We start from the raw sequence: 19,771 nt of genomic DNA on the forward strand, positions 1-19,771 counted from the left end.
TGCTTTCTTTTGTAGCCATTAACAACCAAAATGAGGTTTGCTTTGGTCAATTTAGAGGCCACTGGCTGTCAGGAAACTACTGCAACATATTGTCAGAAATAAAATAAAAACCTCCCATTTGCTTTATTGAATACAGATGGACACATTTAGATGTTAAAGCTACTCTTTTGCTGCTTTGTCTAGGAAAACAACATGGTTTGACCGTGCCCAATTTATGCAGGTGCACAGTAAGTCTCATGCACTGTTTACTTAGTAACACAAGTGTCGTGACAAGATGTGATGCATGGAGAAAGGAAGAAACTTGACACGGAGTTATAACAACCAATGCTGGAGATCTTCTAAGTGTGTTTGAGTTATTGTTGGAGATATGGGTGTATGTTACGGATAGTTACGGTATGTGTGGTTGTGGTATATTTGTACTTGTGCATTTGTTTATGTCTTCAGTCTATATTCGTTATGTGAATTTAAGAACATTTCATTTTGAGAAGCAAACAAAAATTGTACATAAATATTAGTTTGTCTATTTGAATTCTGACAAATACAGCTGTCAGATTTATCCAAGTTGCCTTTCTTGTTATTATTCCACCACAAATGCTGGACACTATCAGCTGTCACGTTGTTTCACTTCTGCATATTAGCACCAAAATACTACAAGCAAAAACTGAAGGCTTGGCAAAGTGGAAAAACAAGATATTCAGTGAAACTTTCGTGAGGAAATGAAGTAGATTAGAGATGACACGCTGAACTACATTTCTGATGTGGTCACTGATAGGCATGACAGGTTACAGAGCTACTTAAATGTTTGTTTCAATTAGCAGAACTCAGTTGTTTTTACCACTTTGCTCTGTAGACTAAAGATTTAACTATAGTAGGTAGGAATACGCCACCTAAATTAAACCCAGCGAAAGAGGAACAGCTCTGCATCCTGTCCCTGACTCATTTGAAACTTCTAAAGACCCATGAAGTAAGCAAGGTGAAAGGAGCCAGGGAGGGGACAGTGCTTATTGGGAAAACGGGCAGTCTATATGGAATGGAACCACTGTCGGGGGACAAGAGATTGAGACTTTGGGGTCAAACCCAGTCTCTCTTGATTCAAACTCTTCCATCTGGAGATTAAAAAACCTAACAGAGGTTTTGAGTACTCTGCAGCCTTCAATGCCCAGTTTGGAAACTACTGAGAAACAGGGACGGGCACAGACATTTGGAGGGGCTATTCAGATTCAGATTCCTTTTATTATTGCTCTTACTCCCTGTCTGATTTGTTGCGTGACGGACTGCATGCTCTTCCTCACACTCTCTGAAGCCTTGTGGTAAGGCCTCATCTTAAATAGAATGATTAGAATCAGAATTGCGTAACTTATACAGTATGCTGTATTTTACGATGCTAAAAATGCACTTAGACAACTAAACACTAGCCAGTTTGTTATCTTACTTCCTAGTTTTCTCCCATCATAACTACTACGGCCACTAGAGGGCAGCGCCAGGTCATAATTGCACAAACGATTGCACAAACTAATTGCACAAACGACCTCTGGGAAAGTTTCTCGGGGAAGGACAGTCTCTGAGCTTGGGTTTATCCCACATATTAAATACACAAGTAAAATAGGTTTCTATCACCTCAAAAATATAGCCAGAGTCCGCCCTATTCTCTCTCGGGCCAACACGGAGACGCTGATGCATGCTTTTATCACCAGTCACATTGACTACTGTAATTCCCTGCTTTCTGGTCTTCCCAAAAAGAGTATCTCCTCTCTCCAACTGTTACAGAACTCAGCCGCTCGTGTGCTGACGAAGACCAGAAGGCAGGCACACATTACGCCGGTTTTAAAATCACTGCATTGGCTCCCCGTGTGTTTCAGGATCGATTTTAAGGTTCTTTTACTGGTTTTTAAATCTCTTAATGGCCTTGGGCCTTCTTATCTTTCGGAATTGCTTTTACCCTATGAGCCTTCGGGGACCCTGAGGTCCTCCGGTACTGGCCTTTTGATTATTCCCAGAGTACGGACACACACTCACGGAGAGGTGACGTTCCAGTACTACGGCCCCCGTCTATGGAACAGCCTGCCGGAGGACCTCAGGGCTGCAGAGAATGTTCAGATTTTTAAGAGCAGGCTCAAGACCCACCTTTTTAACTTAGCTTTTCCGTGCAAAATTTCAGATAGATGAAGAAAATTTGCAAGTTGAAATCGATGTTGGAAATTCGCAAGTTGAAATCGATGTTGGAAATTTCGCAAGTTGAAATTGATAATTCACAAGTTTAAATTGATGTTGAATATTTGCAAGTTGAAATTGGCATAGGACACCACAAATGAAACCACATCCATCCATCACTAACACTCCTTTGTGGCTTACCTTAGGCGGGGTTTGAACCCACGGCTCCTGGGTGTCAGTCAGCATCATTCCCCATGGGACCATCTCCAGGGCTGAGAAGGAAGAAACATCACCTATGTCAACCTTCAGAGAAACAAACAGATTCTCCATTAAAAACATCTTAAATGTGCAGATCCTTCAAAAACCCATTTAACCCTTTTCAAGACATAAGTGATAACCAATCACAACCCTATAATACAGTGTAATACATGTATCTATCCATTTAATACCTGAAACCTGCTTCACAGATGCCAACTGACTCTGTGAAGTTCAACCTTAAGTGAAATATTGAGATGACCTATCAGAGCCCTCAGAGCTCAGTTAGAAAAGAAACTGTTCCACAGTCTGAAGATTGTGAGTTCAAATCCTGTCTTTGCTGTTTATTTTTCTGTTTCATAAGGGATTTTATTATTGTGAAAAGCCTGTGTCTGAACTCATTAAAATGCCTCAGAGGAGGAGATCAGTCCCAACATGTTTCTGTCTTCTTTTAGGACGAAGAGTAAAAACATTCGATCAACTCACCAAACAGGAAGTGACTCAAAAATAAATAAATTAGAAGTAGCCTTTATTTCATGCCTGTCCCGCATATTGTTTCTGTCAGAAAACATACTCAACTTTACTAATGATGGACTGCCACAACAGCAAAAAAAGGAACTAAAAAAAACAAATAAAAACAAAGTTTATTTAGGTTTTTTCTCCAGAGGGGTAATTCAGCAGTAAAGGCAAATGGGCTGTTGCCCAGGCAACATTAGCCTGTACCTGTGCACGTCCCTACTGAGAAATCTGGAGAAGAGTGACCAAGAACAACAGAGTTCTGAACAGGGTTTGTTGGGATTGGACATCTGTGCGAGTTCAAGCTAAACATCCTGTTGAAGCACAAGAGGATTCACAAATGTACACGGTATCAGAGAGCTTGGGCCAAAGGATGATGCTGAATTTTAAGTTGTTTCTTGGATGAATAAAAAGACTGAGCTGTCAACTGATCACCATCTGGTGATGTGTTGAATCAGAGGAAAAGAGGAGACTCGTGATCTCATCTGGTAAACCAAAAGCAGGTGGTAAAAGTTGTTGATATGACGTAAAGTATATATCACTCTCCTTTAAAAGTTGAGCAAGTGGCTTGCTTAGCTCAGTTGGTAGAGCAGGTGCACGTATATAGAGGTTGAGATTTCCACTTCTGAGCAAATTTGAAATTTTGTGTGTCAAACACTTCATTTTCTGCATTCTGGTGAATTTTTCTGCAACAATTTGTGCCTTATCTGCATCAATTTATGGTGCAAATGTCTTCATTTATGTAAAGGAAATTATTATAGGTTTCTGGGGGGGTTGCACTGGCCAGTTTTGATTATTGCAGGGGTTGTAACCCCCATCCCCCCTGTAAAATACGCTTATGTTAAGATGTCGAAGTCAGAAGTCGATGATTTTGTGCATGCAGTCTGGTGCCTGACATTAGAAAGCCCATGTACACCATCTGCTGGTAAAACTAGAGTTTTTATTTCAAATGATGTGATATATTTTATGCAGTGGACTTTTTATTAAAGCAGCCCAAATGGCAAAAAAGGAGACTCACAGAGGTTGCCTTGACCCACAGCAGCTTGGTTCAGGACTGTTCACTGCAGTCTGTAATGGGCTCTTAACTAATATCCCATAATACTTATGTCCCTACCCTTTCAGTTTAATCTGGAAATTCAACAAGGGGGTACTCCGGCTAGGGGACACCTAGATGCTGCAACATGGTGTGAACCCAAACATTTAAAGGCACGTGTTAATGGGATGGACAGTGAAGACTGATGGCCAGGATGAAGAGAAAACCTTAGTCCTTATGGAACCATACATTCATGTTCTCATCCCAGTTACAGACTGATTATGAGCTTTTCTGGGTGGAGGCAGTTGACAGCAAGAACTTAAAAGTATTCTCCTCGGGTGCCCGGATAGCTCAGTTGGTAGAGCGGGAGCCCATATAGAGGTTTACTCCTCCAGGCAGTGGGCCCGGGTTAGACTCCAACCTGCGGCCCTTTGCTGCGTGTCATTTCCCCTCTCTCTCCCCTTTCATTTCTTCAGCTGTCCTGTCAATAAAGACCTAAAAATGCCCAAAAAATTATCTTTAAAAGTATTTGCCTCTGTTGAGGAGCAGCAGTGAAGCTATTTCAGTCAGACAATTGTCAATAACTGCTGTTATAATAAACATTTCAAACATGACTCACCTTAACTTAAAAACATAGGAATAGATCCTGTTATGACTCTAAACATAATTGACAGGTCTTTTAATACATCAACTAATATTAGACAACCCTTATTTTTTTAAGATTCTTTTTTCGGCATTTTTAGGCCTTTATTTGACAGGACAGATGAAGACATGAAAGGGGAGAGAGAGGGGGTTATGACATGCAGCAAAGGGCCACAGGTCGGAGTCAAATCCGGGCCCGCTGCGTCAAGGAGTAAACCTCTGTATATGGGTGCCCACTCTACCAACTGAGCTATCCAACCCCAAAATGCCTCATTAATGGTTTGTTTTTGTTGTTTAATTTCAGTAATAGTAAAATATGCCTATAATTTAAATCATAAACGCAGCAAAAGACAATAAAATGCTTCCATTGTGAAATCAAAATCTTTAAGTATATATGCAATGTATACTGTCCAAAAAATGTAAATGAAAAATACAGATTGAGCCTTTAATGAACATTATTGGTACTTGAACTTCATGTGCACTCCAGATGCTCTTCTCTGAAGAAAATGGCAGATAATTCCAACAGTTAAATGTGTTCTGTGTCCTTAAGTATAACCAGAATTAATACCATAGCTTTAATGGATTCAGTGTAGTCAGTGTTAGTCAGCTGTAGCAGAGACTTGAAACTCAACTGATCACAGTACACATGATGTCTACCATTATTTTGAAACTGTTATCAAGTTATCATTGAGTGGTAATGCAGCTGAAAGCATGGGTCTGTTTGAAAAATCAGCTCTGCATTACCACACAACAGTTATTTAACTTTAACAAAACTTACAGTACAATTCAGATAGTAAATAGCAAGTTTTAAAGCTCTTGCAACATGATACTCAAATGGTTTCCTTGAACAAGGTTTTAGGCCTCCAATTGATACATTTGGCTATATATCACACAAAAACTAGTCGACTGGATACCTTACCGTAAGATATTCCCTAACAATAGATACTAATGCGTTTTTTAACCACATACCTACCAACGGATGACCTCATGAACCTGTTATATTCTCTAATTGTATTGGACTATTTCGCACAGCAGACATTTTCACTTATCACAGTGAAAAAAGCGCAGGTAACTAATTAAAAGTGTCTAACAAGCCATGGAAAATTCCAGGACCCTGCTGGATCCGGCCACCTGAAAAGAATAACAACATAATTGATGATATTTATTACACCTGTGTTAGACATATAAAAATGTTGGCTATGTGAACAGTTTATTGACATTGCAGATGCACCAACAATTAATGTGTGAACAGTTAACTTATGATAAGTTAGTAAGGTCTGGGCATTATGATCTGAATATATTTTTTTCTGGCAAGCCTTCACTGAGAGGCCTTACCTCCCTGCATTTCCCTCATCTGCACTTAGAGGTTCCATGGCATGAAACATTCACTTCACAACAATTCACAGGTTTTTCAACATTAATATGAGTTCCCCCAGCCTGCCTTTGGTCCCCCAGTGGCTAGAAATGGTGATAGGTGTAAACCGAGCCCTGGGTATCCTGCTCTGCCTTTGAGAAAAAGTAAGCTCAGATGGGCGAATCTGGAATCTCCTCCTTATGACGTCATAAGGAGCAAGGTTACCTCCCCTTTCTCTGCTTTGTCCGCCCAGAGAATTTGGCCCACCCATTCGAAAGAGAGAGACATCATGGCTTGAGAAGCATGGGAGTTGGTCAAGGCCTTGGTGCAATTCTGCACCAAGGCTGAATTTCGGGAAAGAGACTTCAGATACAGTATTAGGGGACCACTAAGGCCTATATAAAAGTATCCAAAAAGCAGCATGTCATAGGACCTTTAAAAACAAAAAAGGCGAGTAGAGTGGAGGTGAGTCGAGCAGGTACCATGTAATGGAAAAACGCCATTACTGACCCCAGTGGTGTCTCTCAGTGTTGTACATTGCCAACCAATAGATGGCAGTGTTGTTGTAACAATATGGCCATTGCATTGACAATGAAATGAACGTCCCTTCACAATCTCTAGTTTAAACACAAATTTATTATTATCATAAAACTTGATGCTTATGTAATATTGCACATGATTAATTACAATGATCAAAATGACCATGTTAATAATTGCTGATATCTGTAGGTATCTGACTTGTCTTGCCACAAAATGTTTTTACAACAGTTTTGACTACCCTTGATAATTAGTATGATTATTTTTCTTTAATTTATTTTGTCTAATACAGTTATTTACCTGTTTATTTCGGTTTTATTAGTTTTCTGAATGTCACAGTTGGTTTTAAATTTGGTCTATTCAATACATTTGACTCGACAATAAAACATTTCATTTTATTTTCCATTAACCAGGTAAGTCTTTCTTTCAAGAGAGACCATGTTCAAGATGGCAGCATATAAAAACAGTTACAACAATAAATACAAACAACATAAACAGACTAATGCAACTGGAAAGAAATATTATCAATAGGAACGAGATAGAGCAACTATAAGTATAGCAAAGATTAAAAAAAAAGAAAAAAAGAAAGTCTGTGAATGCACAGATGAGTTGCAATCTTGGGATGAATTGGGGGTGATGAGTGCCCCAAATTGATCCACAACTAGTTTCCCATATAGATGTATAGCTGATATCTGGTCACAGCTTATATCAGGTCATAATTATGGTAAAAGAGCATCCAGTGGTTCTGTTTCTGCAGACAAAGGTCACCAGTTAGGGCCAAAGGTTTTGAATAAGACATTCAAGACCATCAACATGCTGTCTTTCATCAGCTGAGCAGCAAGGTGTCTGCCATTTTATCTCTTAATTCTTAGTGCATCAAAGTTATTAAACTCTACACCTTCAGCCCAACACTCTGTGTGCAAAGCTTGTGGCTGCTGTGGGTTCAAGTGTTCAGTAAATCTAGGGTGTTGTCAACGTCATGCATGGTTAGGCTACTTTAGGTCTTATCTAGAGAGACAAAGACAGAAAAAGAAAGTAGGGCTGCCCACAACCTAGTATTAAACCATGCTGTGGGGGTGTTCAATGAAACATCTGCCGAGGGTGGTGACCTTTTCCACCTTTTCCTATCCACCACCACCACCACCCCCCCCCCATACCACCCCATGTTCCCTCAGCATTCACATCAGTTCAAACGCACAAGGAATAGTGTGTGAACCCCGATATTTGTAAAGGCTTTATTGGACAACCCTGCAGGGGCACCCCCCACCAACTCTCTTTTTCTTCTTCTCTTGCCTGTGCGCGCGCAAGAGCAGCTGTCACTGGCTCGAAAGCGGGTGCCCGCGCGCTGCATATAGCGAGACTATCCTGTTTGAAGATTATGCTGCAGCTCTTGGCCATCTTGTAGCCTATCAGACAGGATGAGACGTTGATTAAAAAAAAAAACGACCATAGGAGCACTTTTTTTTTTTTTTGAACACAGAACACGGTCGTTGACAGGCGAATATATAAAAAAAGGCAAAACGTCTGCCGCTGTATGTGGTAAAAACACCTCAAACGAGTTGTGGATTATTCAGAGGACATCGTAAACCATGAGCTGGGGGTCAGAGCTATGGGTGAGTCTCTTGTGCACTTGTATCTTTTATTAACGGCTTTTTTTCTTTATCGAGCCTGTGTGAAATAGACGTGCGGGTGACGAGCCGCAGCGGCTCCATGTTTTAGCCGCTAAAACGACGTTTAGTATGCGCTGCTTGCTTTGTGGAGGTTCAGCCTCTGTGACCATAACCAGCTAATTTGTAGCGATAATCACAGAAGCGTATGTAGGCTATTTATTTATCTTTTGCTTGCGTTACATGTCGTTGCCACATCCAGTGTAACTCGGTGTAGTTGGCAAGGAGGGCATGCGTGAAAATCCGTGCTCGCTAACCATCCATTTTAGTTAACATTTGAGCATTTCAAACCACGCTTTGCACACATACACACCCCCTCACATAGCATAATAGCATAGCTTATTCCTGCCGTGCCAAGTTGTTGAGGTTGTTCATGTAGCAATGACTTTTTTTGTAACGGTTTTATAAATATATGCAAATTATAATATGCAAAACGTGCATTTCACAGGCTGTATTAGCACTGTCGGTAGAGGAACCTAACGTTTGATGAGTTCTCTTATTTATCTGCACACAAAAGAGTACTAAAGCGTTACAAACAGTGGTGAATAGCAACGCACTAGTTATTGCACTTAAGTAGCCTAGCAATTAAATGCATATAAATAGCTTGCTAATTTCTTATATTTATTTATTTGTATTAAACACCAGGATGAGAAAAATGGATGAAGACATGGCTTTATGACAAAAATCTTGTAGCTATAATTTGAAATTGGATCCACAACCTTAAATCTGGGGCATGTAGGCTATCTACACACAGGGAATGATAGGTTAGTCATAAATTGATTTGACTGAGTAGCAGAACCTCTAGAGTTGTATCCTTACACGACTGTCACAACATCAGGGGAACCTAAGATGACCTTATATCCTATGAATGTTTGATTTGGTTCATCAGGCATTCTTAATGAGCAACATTAGAAGACAAAGTAGAAGTCCAGTGACCTTACTAGCCTACAATACATTCCTTTGCAATGATGTCACTTTTCACTGAAATTCACTTTTAAGGATTGCTTAACTTCTTACAATCAAGTGGTATCCCTTATCAAGCCAGCCAGCCAGCCACTGTATCAGTGGTATTTCCCCATAATCAGATAAACTAGCTATGTTTCCATCCACTTGTCAATCAAATTATCTGAAGTTTGCTAAAAACATTCATGCGGATAAAGGTCTGGCTAGTCCATAACAGCATTCCGAGATGGGAGAAAAATGTGTCTCTGGTTTATTGGCATTTCTTTTAACCAATCACAATCGTCTTGGGTGGCCGTGACAAAGACACGGTGCTGCTGCGAAATAGCCATCGGGGAATGAAATTGTTTTGGTGGAACATGTGTCCGTTCAAAAGTTGTTTTAGTTGTGCAACAGAAAACTCAGACAGATAGTCTAGCTAGCTGTCTGGATTTACCCTGCAGAGATCTGAGGAGCAGTTAACCATAGATCACCATAAATCTACCGGACTTTAAAATTCCAAAACAAAGAAAGCGGAAGGTAACGAACATCCAGTCTAAAAGAGACATCCGGCGGAATTTCCGACGGCAAGGGAGCAATCCCGAAAGTGGGACGTCGTGGATATAGACTAATTTCCATTTGATGGCGTTGAAACAAATAAAATCCTGTTGCGTAATGACGTCACATGCTGTTTTGCGATCGAAATGGTATATTGAATAGATTTGAGACATTTTAAAGTGTTTCCATTCATTTTCGCACTGAATTGCACAACACTCAAGCAAACATTTGTGAACAAAGTTTTGCTAGCCAAAATGGTTGTAATAGTGCTTGTGTGCCAGCTGATAGCGACATATGAATCTATAATAAGACAGCAACAACGCTATCAAAACAACGCTATGATGATGATGATAAATGTTATTGTCTTTGTCCTGCAATAGGTCTTTGTCATGTGTTAATTGTTCTACCACCAAGGACCAGGTTGGAAATAAGTGTTCACACTACAACATGTTATCCTTTGGATTATATTGTCTGTCAAATCCAAAATAAATCAAATCAAATAAAAAAATGCAGATAAATATGGCATTTCCTCCCACTACAGCATGGAAATAATGAAGATTACAGGACTGTGTCAAACTATTTTTACGACTTGATAATAAGCAGCTGTGGTGAGAGGAATTCCTGTTGTTAAGGCTTTGTTTCAGTGGCTCTTGTTATTTATTTTGTTGTGGAAATGATCCACTGTCATTCTGCTGTCTGTGTGCTGACAAACTGCCTGGAAGAGGTGCTGGCATGTTGTTGCAGGATTCATTGCACATTTAGTTTAAATGGTGGTATGTTTTAGTGTGAATGTGTGTGTGTGTGTGTGTGTGTGTGTGTGTGTGCAAACATGCGTGTGCATATGCTTGCAAGTTACTACATGGAGTTTGCATTTGAACCTGCAGGAAGGGTCACATTTTATTGACTTTAAACTCACCATTTGTAGGCTGACAATTCTGCAAAACACCTGATCACAATACTGCAATGTGGAGCACTTTTCTTCTATGATGAAACTGCAGTCTAATGACAATATTATGAGTTGGGCCCCAACAAAGGGGCCCAAAGATAGTTAAATCAGGGATGTGTTTTCCTTTCTAAGAAAAAAAGTAAGGGGGGGGGGCACTCCCCTGAATTCTCCAGTAATTTACCTGGTGCAAAGTTCACAGAGAAAAACACTAGTACTCCACATTCTTGCGTTTTCCCAGTGATGTCAGTGCATTTTTACTTTACTACTGCAATGCTTGACTGAGAAACACTGCTGCCCAGGTAGTCATGCAAAGTGAACATAGCCTGAAGACATTTTACAGGCTTTCATGTGTACCTTCAGTCTGGAAAACATTTGATAGTTTTTTAAACAGAGACCAAGCTTTTGCAGAGAATACTGTATTACAACCAGATGCTCGTTTTTTTTTTTCTTCTTCCTTTAGCAGGCTGAATGGAATCCAGACACTTGTTCCTTTAATCTTAGTCCATGCAGTAGGGCAGCAGACAGAGCACAGCCATACGCTACAGGTGGCTGTTGCCACTGGGGAAAATAAGCACACAGCTTATTTTCTTGTTGTCCCAAACCAGATCAAACAGCAAAACATACAGTAACACCAGCGCTGTTGCTGTGGCAACACTTTAATGCAGAGTAAGGGCAGGATGTTGCGGTTCAAGCTAGAAGTACCTTGTGGGGCTGCAACTAACGATATTTGCTTAATAAATTGATTTTGTCAACGAAATGTCAAAAAACATCACTCACAATTATCTAGAGTCCATGATGAGTAATTCAACTGATTTGTTTTATAAAACTGATACCTCAAATCAAGCAATCTGATTGGTTCATAGCCGCGGTATGTAGGATTGGGCATTGAGAACGGGTTCCAACTTGTAATCGTTTTAAAAATGTACGATTCCCATGGAATTGCAGGGTTTCCCGCAGAAAATGTGTTAGTTAAGGTGGTAGGGTGGGGATTGCCGTCAGATGGAGGGGGGGGAGAGGGGGGTAACACGGCGGATATCGCTCGTATACATATTTTTTTTTACGACGACGCAGTTAAGGCGGCAGGGGTGTGTTGCTTAGGTGGCCGCCTAAGCTGCAAAGTTCTGTGGGAAACCCTGAATTGTTTTTTTAATTGGAATCGTTTGGAAACATTTGTTTTTGAATCCGATCAAATTTAACAAGTGCGAGTTTTGGCTTCCGTAGCGGCCACCGTACTTCCTGGTGCTTGTTGTGTTGCAGCCACGGAGCACAGTAAGCGGCGCTCTAAAGTATGGCTTTATTTAAACGTTGAAAAAGCCTGGTAAAAGTGTAAACCACCATTGAATCAAAATAAAATGTTCCTCTTATCTGTGAAATAAGCATGTGACCCGTTTCAACTCCACCCCTCAAAGAATCGATAATTACTGGAATCGAAAGGAAGAATTGGGATTGGAATCCGAATTGTTAAAATCAAAACGATGCCCAACCCTAGCGGGATGTGGTTATCATACGTCTAATTCCTTTATACAATAAGTATAACTGTGCCTGAGGGGAAACAAATTGACTAATTAGACAAAAAACATTTTTATTTTTATCAGATAGTGATAGAAGATAAGACAGGAAAGGCTCGGGGGGGGGGGGTGTTATATATGTAACATTTTCACCGCCTGTCAGATAACCCTTTCCGACAGGGAAATGAGGCCAATATCTATGATATTTGTCAAAGCCACCGGACTACATTGACAAAAACAGTAATTTTACCTCGCTGGGCACGGAAGTTGCTGTTCAACTGCTGCCTTGATCGGTTAGTTAGTTAGTGTTATTGTGCGACTTTGGTGAATCCGAACTAACTCTTTAATGTTAAGCAAAAGAAATAGCCTATGCTAGCTGCTAGTGTAGGCTAATGTTATCCACCCAACCCAGTGGGGGCCTGTTTTATTATTATTATTATTATTATTATTATTATTATTATTATATTTACATTATTATTTGTCAATAAAAGTCAATTTGAATTGGAATTTGACTATAACTTTCATATTGCCATACCTAATGACCATTTTATAAAAGCACTAGCTCACTTCAGTCTGTGATATGTTGTGATTATATCACAGCTTAGGGGCGTCCTGATGCGAAGCAACGGCCTGTCGTGGGCTATGTTTTAATTGTCCAACTAATAGTCCAAAACCCCAAGAATATAAGTTTAGAAGTTAAAAAAATTAGGTTAGATGGTGCAACATGACGGATGAAGGATGAGACACCACATGCACCACACATGCATTTTATCATGCTCATCCTGTTCCTCGCCGTGAACAGGAAGATAAATTATGTTTCAGGAAGTTACGGTCGAGCAGGGTTTCTCAACCTCTCACTAACACGACTGCTTTGGTTGAGGTATTGCAAATGGGCCTTGCTGTGATATAGGCCTACAGTACAACATTACTGGTTCATAAAGTGAGAAGCATAGAACTTTATTTCAATAGAGACCTGTTGGGGAGGTTATCACTGAAATGGCTATTGTTTAGGCTTTGTGCATCAGCATGAGTAAAGCACCGCAGTCAGTTGATAGACTCCAAAATGCTGAATGCCTTTGGTCCAACATCATAGCACTGATTATAGTCTTCACCATCTGCCTAAAGACAGACTCTGGGAATGTTTGCTGCCAAGAAAATTATGACCATCACTGGCCCGTCCTTGTAGCATTACCAACAAAGTATACAACAACAACAACAACACCACAAGTGTTTCAAAAACATTGTTTGCTTAAGGAAACTCTTATGCTGCAGAGGAGAGTCTAGCTCTTTGTGTTGCATAGTACTGAAATGTAATGGAAGATGACAACATTTTGGTCAAAGTCTTAGGAAATCAGTGGTGTAGTGGTCCCTGGAGAAGTGGGTATACTCTCAGTTTTCACCTTTTTTTTTTTTTTTTTTTTTTTTTAAAGTAGTCCAGAAAAAAGCCCTGTTTTAGAAACAGTGACATGTAAGACTATGATTTAGTTTACCCAAAAATCTGTCATTTCTACTTGCTCACTATTATAAAATGATCATGACTTGATTAGGAGCAGTTTGTAGTTACTACTGGTCACACAAGCAGCCTGGATGAATGTAAAATGTATTTATCATGAGGCAAACATGGTGTTATCTCTTCTCCTCTAAATGTGCAGTCATATTGCCACTGGCAATTTGCCAGTAGTTTAAAATAATGATTCATTTGGAAACCACCTTAAAACTTACCTCAGAATGATGTCTTCCATCAACTGGGGTGGCACACCCCCGCTTGTGTTATTTCTTCATCTGTTGTTTGGTCTGCTGCCGTTATCGTAGTCAAGTGGCACCGGCACCTGAGGTTTTTTTTTGTTTTTTTTCACTGGCACCTGAGGTATTAGCGATATTTTCCTCGGCATGACCCGCCCTACTCTGCCTCTGATTGGCTCATCAGTCCTCATGCCTAAAGTTAACCAATCTAATCAGTGAAAGCAGCGAGTACCAGCCAATTAGAGGCAGAGGAGGGTGGGTCATGGCTTCACTATCCTTGAGGAAAAAATGGGCAATCTGGCTCACAGATATTACTGAATGGTGCGCATCAGGGGGGATTTAGAAGTGGGTATACGCAATGCTGACTGAAAAATAAGTAGGTATACGCCGTATACCAGCGTATACCCTGGACTACACCACTGTTAGGAAATGGTAGGTTGTTTTCTTTTTGTACTAACAGAGAATGAAGTAAATGGCTCAGCATCACATGAATGCATGCACAGTAAGGTCCCCAAACCCCTTCCAAAAGAGGCATTATGTAAAAAACGCAACCAAAGTAACAAGGAAGTCAAAATGAGGTAAAACATGTGACTGTTTCTCAGCGAAACAGGGGTCAGAAAAAAATATTTAATCATAAGCGACTGTTTTAGCTGTTCTAAATCAAGTTAGCTGTGCTTGTTGTAGAAAGTTCGAAGAAAGGTACACTGCAACATCTTAGAAGTATTTGCTCTTGGGGCTTAGGTGTCAGAGCTAGAGCCGGCACTCTAAGCAGCAGAGGTGCTACTAACCAGGCCAACGTTGTTTTGCCAAGGGAGATCAAACAGACAGGTGACTAGATATTAGCAGTACATAGTAGCTTAAAATGAAAAAAATAGGTCAAATATTCTTCTCTGGCTTTACGTTAAAAAAAAAAAAAACTACACCTTTCCACAATGACACACCTTAAATGTTTCACTTCTCCAGTGGGGTTAGCTTGGGAACTGGAAGTAAGCTACTTTTCTCACAGTATGCAGTAGCCCACTCTTCACAGTCTGTAGGATATAAAAGGATTGTGTCCTGTCACACAACTATTGATGAGGCAACATGAACAAGGCTGAAACTCTTTTGAAAGAGCAGCAGCTTAAGGTAAGTGGAACTGCACTGGTGTCATTAGCATTGGCTTTAAAATAGTAGGCAAATTGACCCATGTGTGGTCCTTGACTAAACCATGCTTTGCCAGTTACATTATTGAAATGGTGCGTTACTTTGTTTATTCAGTGTCAGTTGAGGCGTGAATATCTGTCTTGCCATTGGGGACAGCTTGACAGATGTTTGTCCAGCATTTTTAATTGTAGGCACACGCCTATCTGTAAGCCATCGCCCCTCATGTAATTGAGAAGGGAAAGTGGTATTGTCTGGAGAGGCCTTTTTAAATTGTTTTCTCTCATGTCATTAAGTGGTGCTCCAGACTTTGCCAAAGGGACACAGACTGAAACGTTCAATCAAAACCACATGGTCTTGTGTTGGGGGATTTCAGTCGTGCAGTCACAGCAGTGAGATATCAGGGTGGGTCTCCTGGTAGTGTTATTATGAGTCTGAAACAGCCTGGTGTTAGACTGAGATTTCCTCAGTGTTTTCTGCTTTTGTATTTCATCTTGTCTTAGACTCCCCCAGGGTCCAGCCTCATCCCCTGCTGTTCCCCTGCACTTCCAGGACTGAAACCTGAGCTAGTTTGTTTCCTTCTGTCAGTGGGCTGAAGTAAGGGGGGAGCGGGGGGGGGGGGGGCAGAGACTGAAACCTTTGGCAGACTACGACAGACATCCCTTCACCCCCACCATTAAATCTTACACTTATAGCCACCCACCTGCTGACTCAGTGATACTACCCCGAGCCCATTTTCTCTTCAGCTCTTTCTTTGAATCTGCATGACAGTAAAATAGTGATGAATGGATCCACATCTGATCTGTAGGCCTCAGTCTGCACCCTGGGGAACAAGAAGCAGAAAGAAAGGAGGACAGGGCGGGGGACTGGGGGGGGGATTCAAATAGAGTAGGGTCACCTTGATATATGTAAGACATGCAGATGAATTACAAAAAATAGGCATTCCCATTTTGTCCGACCCTTTGGCAAACACACATACGTAGTTGTATCTTCAATTTCGTGTAACATATTTGTAAACCTGTACATCATGGCAATTAGTATTTCTGTTTACCTAAGCTGCATCCAATTGATTATGCTTTGACATTTCTATTTAGAGCCACAACAATTAGTAGCTTAATCGATTAATCAATTGTTCGATTAATAGACAACATGATATTAATCTGCAATTCTTTTTTATAATGATTTTTTAAGCTTGTAGCTTCTCGAATGGGAGAATTTTCAGTTTTTTCTTGTCCTTACACGGTAGTAAATTGAATAAATAATAATACAAAATGAGATATTTGTTGACATCTCCATGAAAATGTTGTTGTTGTGATTAACATTGTTCTTTTTCTTTTTTAAACAACATACAAAACATACAATTCGCAACATGACCATATCCCCCCCCCTCGCCATCACCACCAACGCAAACAAAAATCAAGAAAAGATGACACAGTAACTACAATATTTAAGACCATACAACAAAAATAATAACAAAATAAACAATAAACCATAAACCAAATAAACATGTATAAATGAAATGCTTTATACACTAAACAATTAATTGAGATGTTCTGTCTTGGGCTTTTTCTAAACAACAGCTGTTGGCATTCCATTTCCTCAGAGCTGATAGCAGGGAGGGGTCTGAGCCATTTTGTCATCTTGTCCAAGAAAAGGTGACTCAATCCTTCCTGCCACAGACTGTTGCAGCCTCTAATATGTAAAGTCAGCCTCTAATCACCGCTGTGATGGTGGAAATGATATTGCTGTTGGGTCTCAGTCACATGAGCTCTGACATATTGTCACCTGAGCCTCATAGCCTTCCATGTTCTCCTAATTACTACTACAGACTGTCATTTGTTCTTTAGGCTGTGACAGCATTGAGTTCCCCCCAACAGAGTAATGGACTTCCATGAGCACAGAGATTCCCTGCACTGTTTTACAACCTTTTGGGTGAAGGATGAACAAAGGTCTACAACCTCTTTTCTCTGCAACTTCTCCATTGAAACGATTAATGCTTTTAAGCCGAAGTGTACCTCATTGTAAAGGTACAGTGTGTAGCTTATAAGCAAGTAGTGGAAGAGTGATAGTGTGTGCATAGAATAACACAAGTATTCAGAAAAAAGAGCATTAGCAGGTGGCATTGAAAATAGGTCTCATGATTTAAAAAAATGTGATATTAATCCATGTCGTTTTTTTTTTTACCAAATCTTCAATCCTGATTGTAAAAAGTGTTTAGTATTCTCAAGAAATTGTAACTTAGTGCTCAGGATTCACAGATATAAGAAACAATCTAATATCTACCTGTACACAACAACTTTGGCTACATTGAACGCGTAACGTATGCGGACCGTTCGCGTATGTGCCGCGTAATGTATCTTTTAACCGGCTACACCTGCTGCGCAGTGCGCACACATGGCGTAGGATCGTGTGAGTCACAGGCGAGACGCTGAGCTTTTGCTTTGGGATTGTTGTTGTTTCTTCCGTTTTTTTGGAGCCGGCACAGTGCTGTGAAAACGTCAATCTACTGTCAGCTGTTATCAGAGGACGCAGGTGAGGGAAACAAGAACTGCCAAGACGCTCATTCACAGTCATTAAGTCGTTTCCTGTATATCAGTAGTTTTAATTTAAAAGAAATATAGACACTTTATGATCCATTTCTGTGTAAAAGGGCCGCACGCACCTCGTGTAAAAAATATAAATAGAAGACGCTTGGAGAGCAGATCTACGCGTAGCACACGCACCACTACGCGCTGCTCTCGTGTTGTAGTGGAAGCGTATTTTTGGAACGTCTGCTCCGCGTACGTTACGCGTACAATGTAGCCAGCCTGTAAGAAACATTCTGTGTGCAGAAGGAAATAATATGTTTGGACTGAATGCAAGGAGGATTTTCATTTTCTTTTATTGGTACAGATTTGACCTCTGGAGTGTTTTTGCAGTCCGTGTTTATTATTCCCAAAAAGCAAATGGATGTGACAGCACAGATGTTTGCTGCAGCTAGCTAGCAAACACACCAACTGTAGACGCGTGTGTGGTAAAGTGCTAAAGATGCTAATGTAAATTGTATTACAGTTCTCCATCTGTCCTGTTTTGTGATCATGAAGGCCAAGAAACAGTGGGTTTGCTGCCTGTGGAACAGTAGTGGACTGTTATTGTTCTTCCTTCTTTTCATTTTGAAGGGATACCAGACATTGTAGACTTTGTCGGTACCATGTTGAACCCTTTTAGCAGTTATTTTACGGCTGCTTAATGTGAACTCATTCAAAGCCATGATGAAAACTGGCTCGTGCAGTTACCACACATTTGTCTCCCACACTGCATGAAAATATTCCAACTGCGGGAAGAAATGTCCAGCCCACTCTCGCCTTTCTTAACATTTCCTCATTTGTGGGTTTTTTTCTTCTCCTCTCTGCTTTCATCACACTGACTCATTTGCATTCAACTCTCCTGTAATTGCCTTTGTTAGACTGATGTTACTGGAAACAGTCGTGTGTGATACTTCAAAAATAAGGACGGTCTTTTTCTATGTTTCTTAGTTTAGATTTGTCCTCTTACAGTGGAAGAATTAACCTCACATTTTTGTGATTATTGAGAGGCTGTGTGGGCGCGAGGAGGCTTCTTGGCAAGATAGTACATCATTGTGGTCTGTTAATGCTCACAAGTCTGCAGGATTTTTTGTCAAAACCTTTTTGCTTTAGTGGGAATATCTTTTTAACATTTAGGAGTTATTTATAATAGGGCAATATGTGGGGCGCTGTGGACATTTATTAATGTGCATGGTGCCAGACAGAGAGGGTGGAGGCCGTTGGTTGTATTAGTAAATGGTTTTGGCACTAAATGACAAAGTGAAAATATATCCATTACTTCCTCTAGCTGGAGCTGGCTTCATTCAATAACAGAGATGGTCTTACTCACAAACTTAATAAGTTTACATGTCTCTCCGAGTGGGTGTTACCCCCTAGTATGCTGTACATTAGCACAGAAAACTGGGTGCATACAGGTGCATTAAACACGCTGAGCTATCTGAGTCTTTCCAAGTTGGATTTTCTGCTTGCCGTGCCAGGCAGCCACTTAAGAAGTGCCATCTTTACTCATATCCTGAGATGAGACATGTCAGGGTGGAGTGAAAGTACTGCCACACAATTCAGAGAAATTGAAAAACATTTTGCAATGCCAGCAAAAGAAGGACCACCCAGATATGTGAGCTCATTTTGATGATACAGTCAAAGTACTTGTGTACACCAAGTCCTCTGAGCCCCCGCAAATAAAGGATTGTAGATATTCTAGCATCAGCGTAAAACCTTTCGTTGTTTGCAAGAGAGAATAAAGCTAGAATCTCAAAGTCCCTGTGGGCTGTTAGCAGGTTAAAGCGTTGGCTTTTCATCTAGTAGAATTAAAGCAGCTGAGGAACTCAAATAGCAGATACAGGAGATGTTGTAGGAGATCTGACATAATGTCTTCCATCCTTATTCTATCCTTACAGCCTAACGTTCAGGCAGTGATTCATGTGTTTTCTTACTCTACAAAGCAATATTAATAATTTACAGTAAATAGCTATTCAGCTAATGTGAGTGAGGGACTGCTCATTTTACCATAGATTTGCCCAGTATGCTGTTGAGGAAAACCACACCATCAACCACAGCAGCTATATGTTTATCTTGTGTTACCACCAGCAGACCATTCCAGCGAAATACAATGCTCTGGCTAAAAATAACAACCCCGCTCATTGGCTGCACTAGCCATACTTGTCTGCATGACTTTTATGTTGTCTTATGACACCTTTCTGCAGAATCGAAGTTGAAT

General features: G+C 40.4%; 1 protein-coding gene across 2 annotated transcripts in view; it reads left to right on the forward strand.

Annotated features, from left to right (window-relative positions):
• Positions 1 to 7,722: 7,722 nt before the first annotated feature.
• Positions 7,723 to 19,771, forward strand: part of LOC116062779 (formin-binding protein 1) — a 66,190-nt gene continuing 54,141 nt past the window's right edge. Inside the window, exon 1 of one of the 2 annotated variants that reach the window (XM_035991188.1) lies at positions 7,723 to 8,101. In XM_035991188.1, the coding sequence (XP_035847081.1) occupies positions 8,078 to 8,101 (24 nt within the window). In that variant the 5' untranslated portion in view covers positions 7,723 to 8,077. Of the gene's footprint in view, positions 8,102 to 14,917; positions 14,975 to 19,771 lie in introns of those variants that run through there. The other variant, XM_035991186.1, reaches the window with a different exon arrangement.

Source organism: Sander lucioperca, chromosome 14 (assembly GCF_008315115.2).
Source record: "Sander lucioperca isolate FBNREF2018 chromosome 14, SLUC_FBN_1.2, whole genome shotgun sequence".
Classification (NCBI taxonomy): domain Eukaryota; kingdom Metazoa; phylum Chordata; class Actinopteri; order Perciformes; family Percidae; genus Sander; species Sander lucioperca.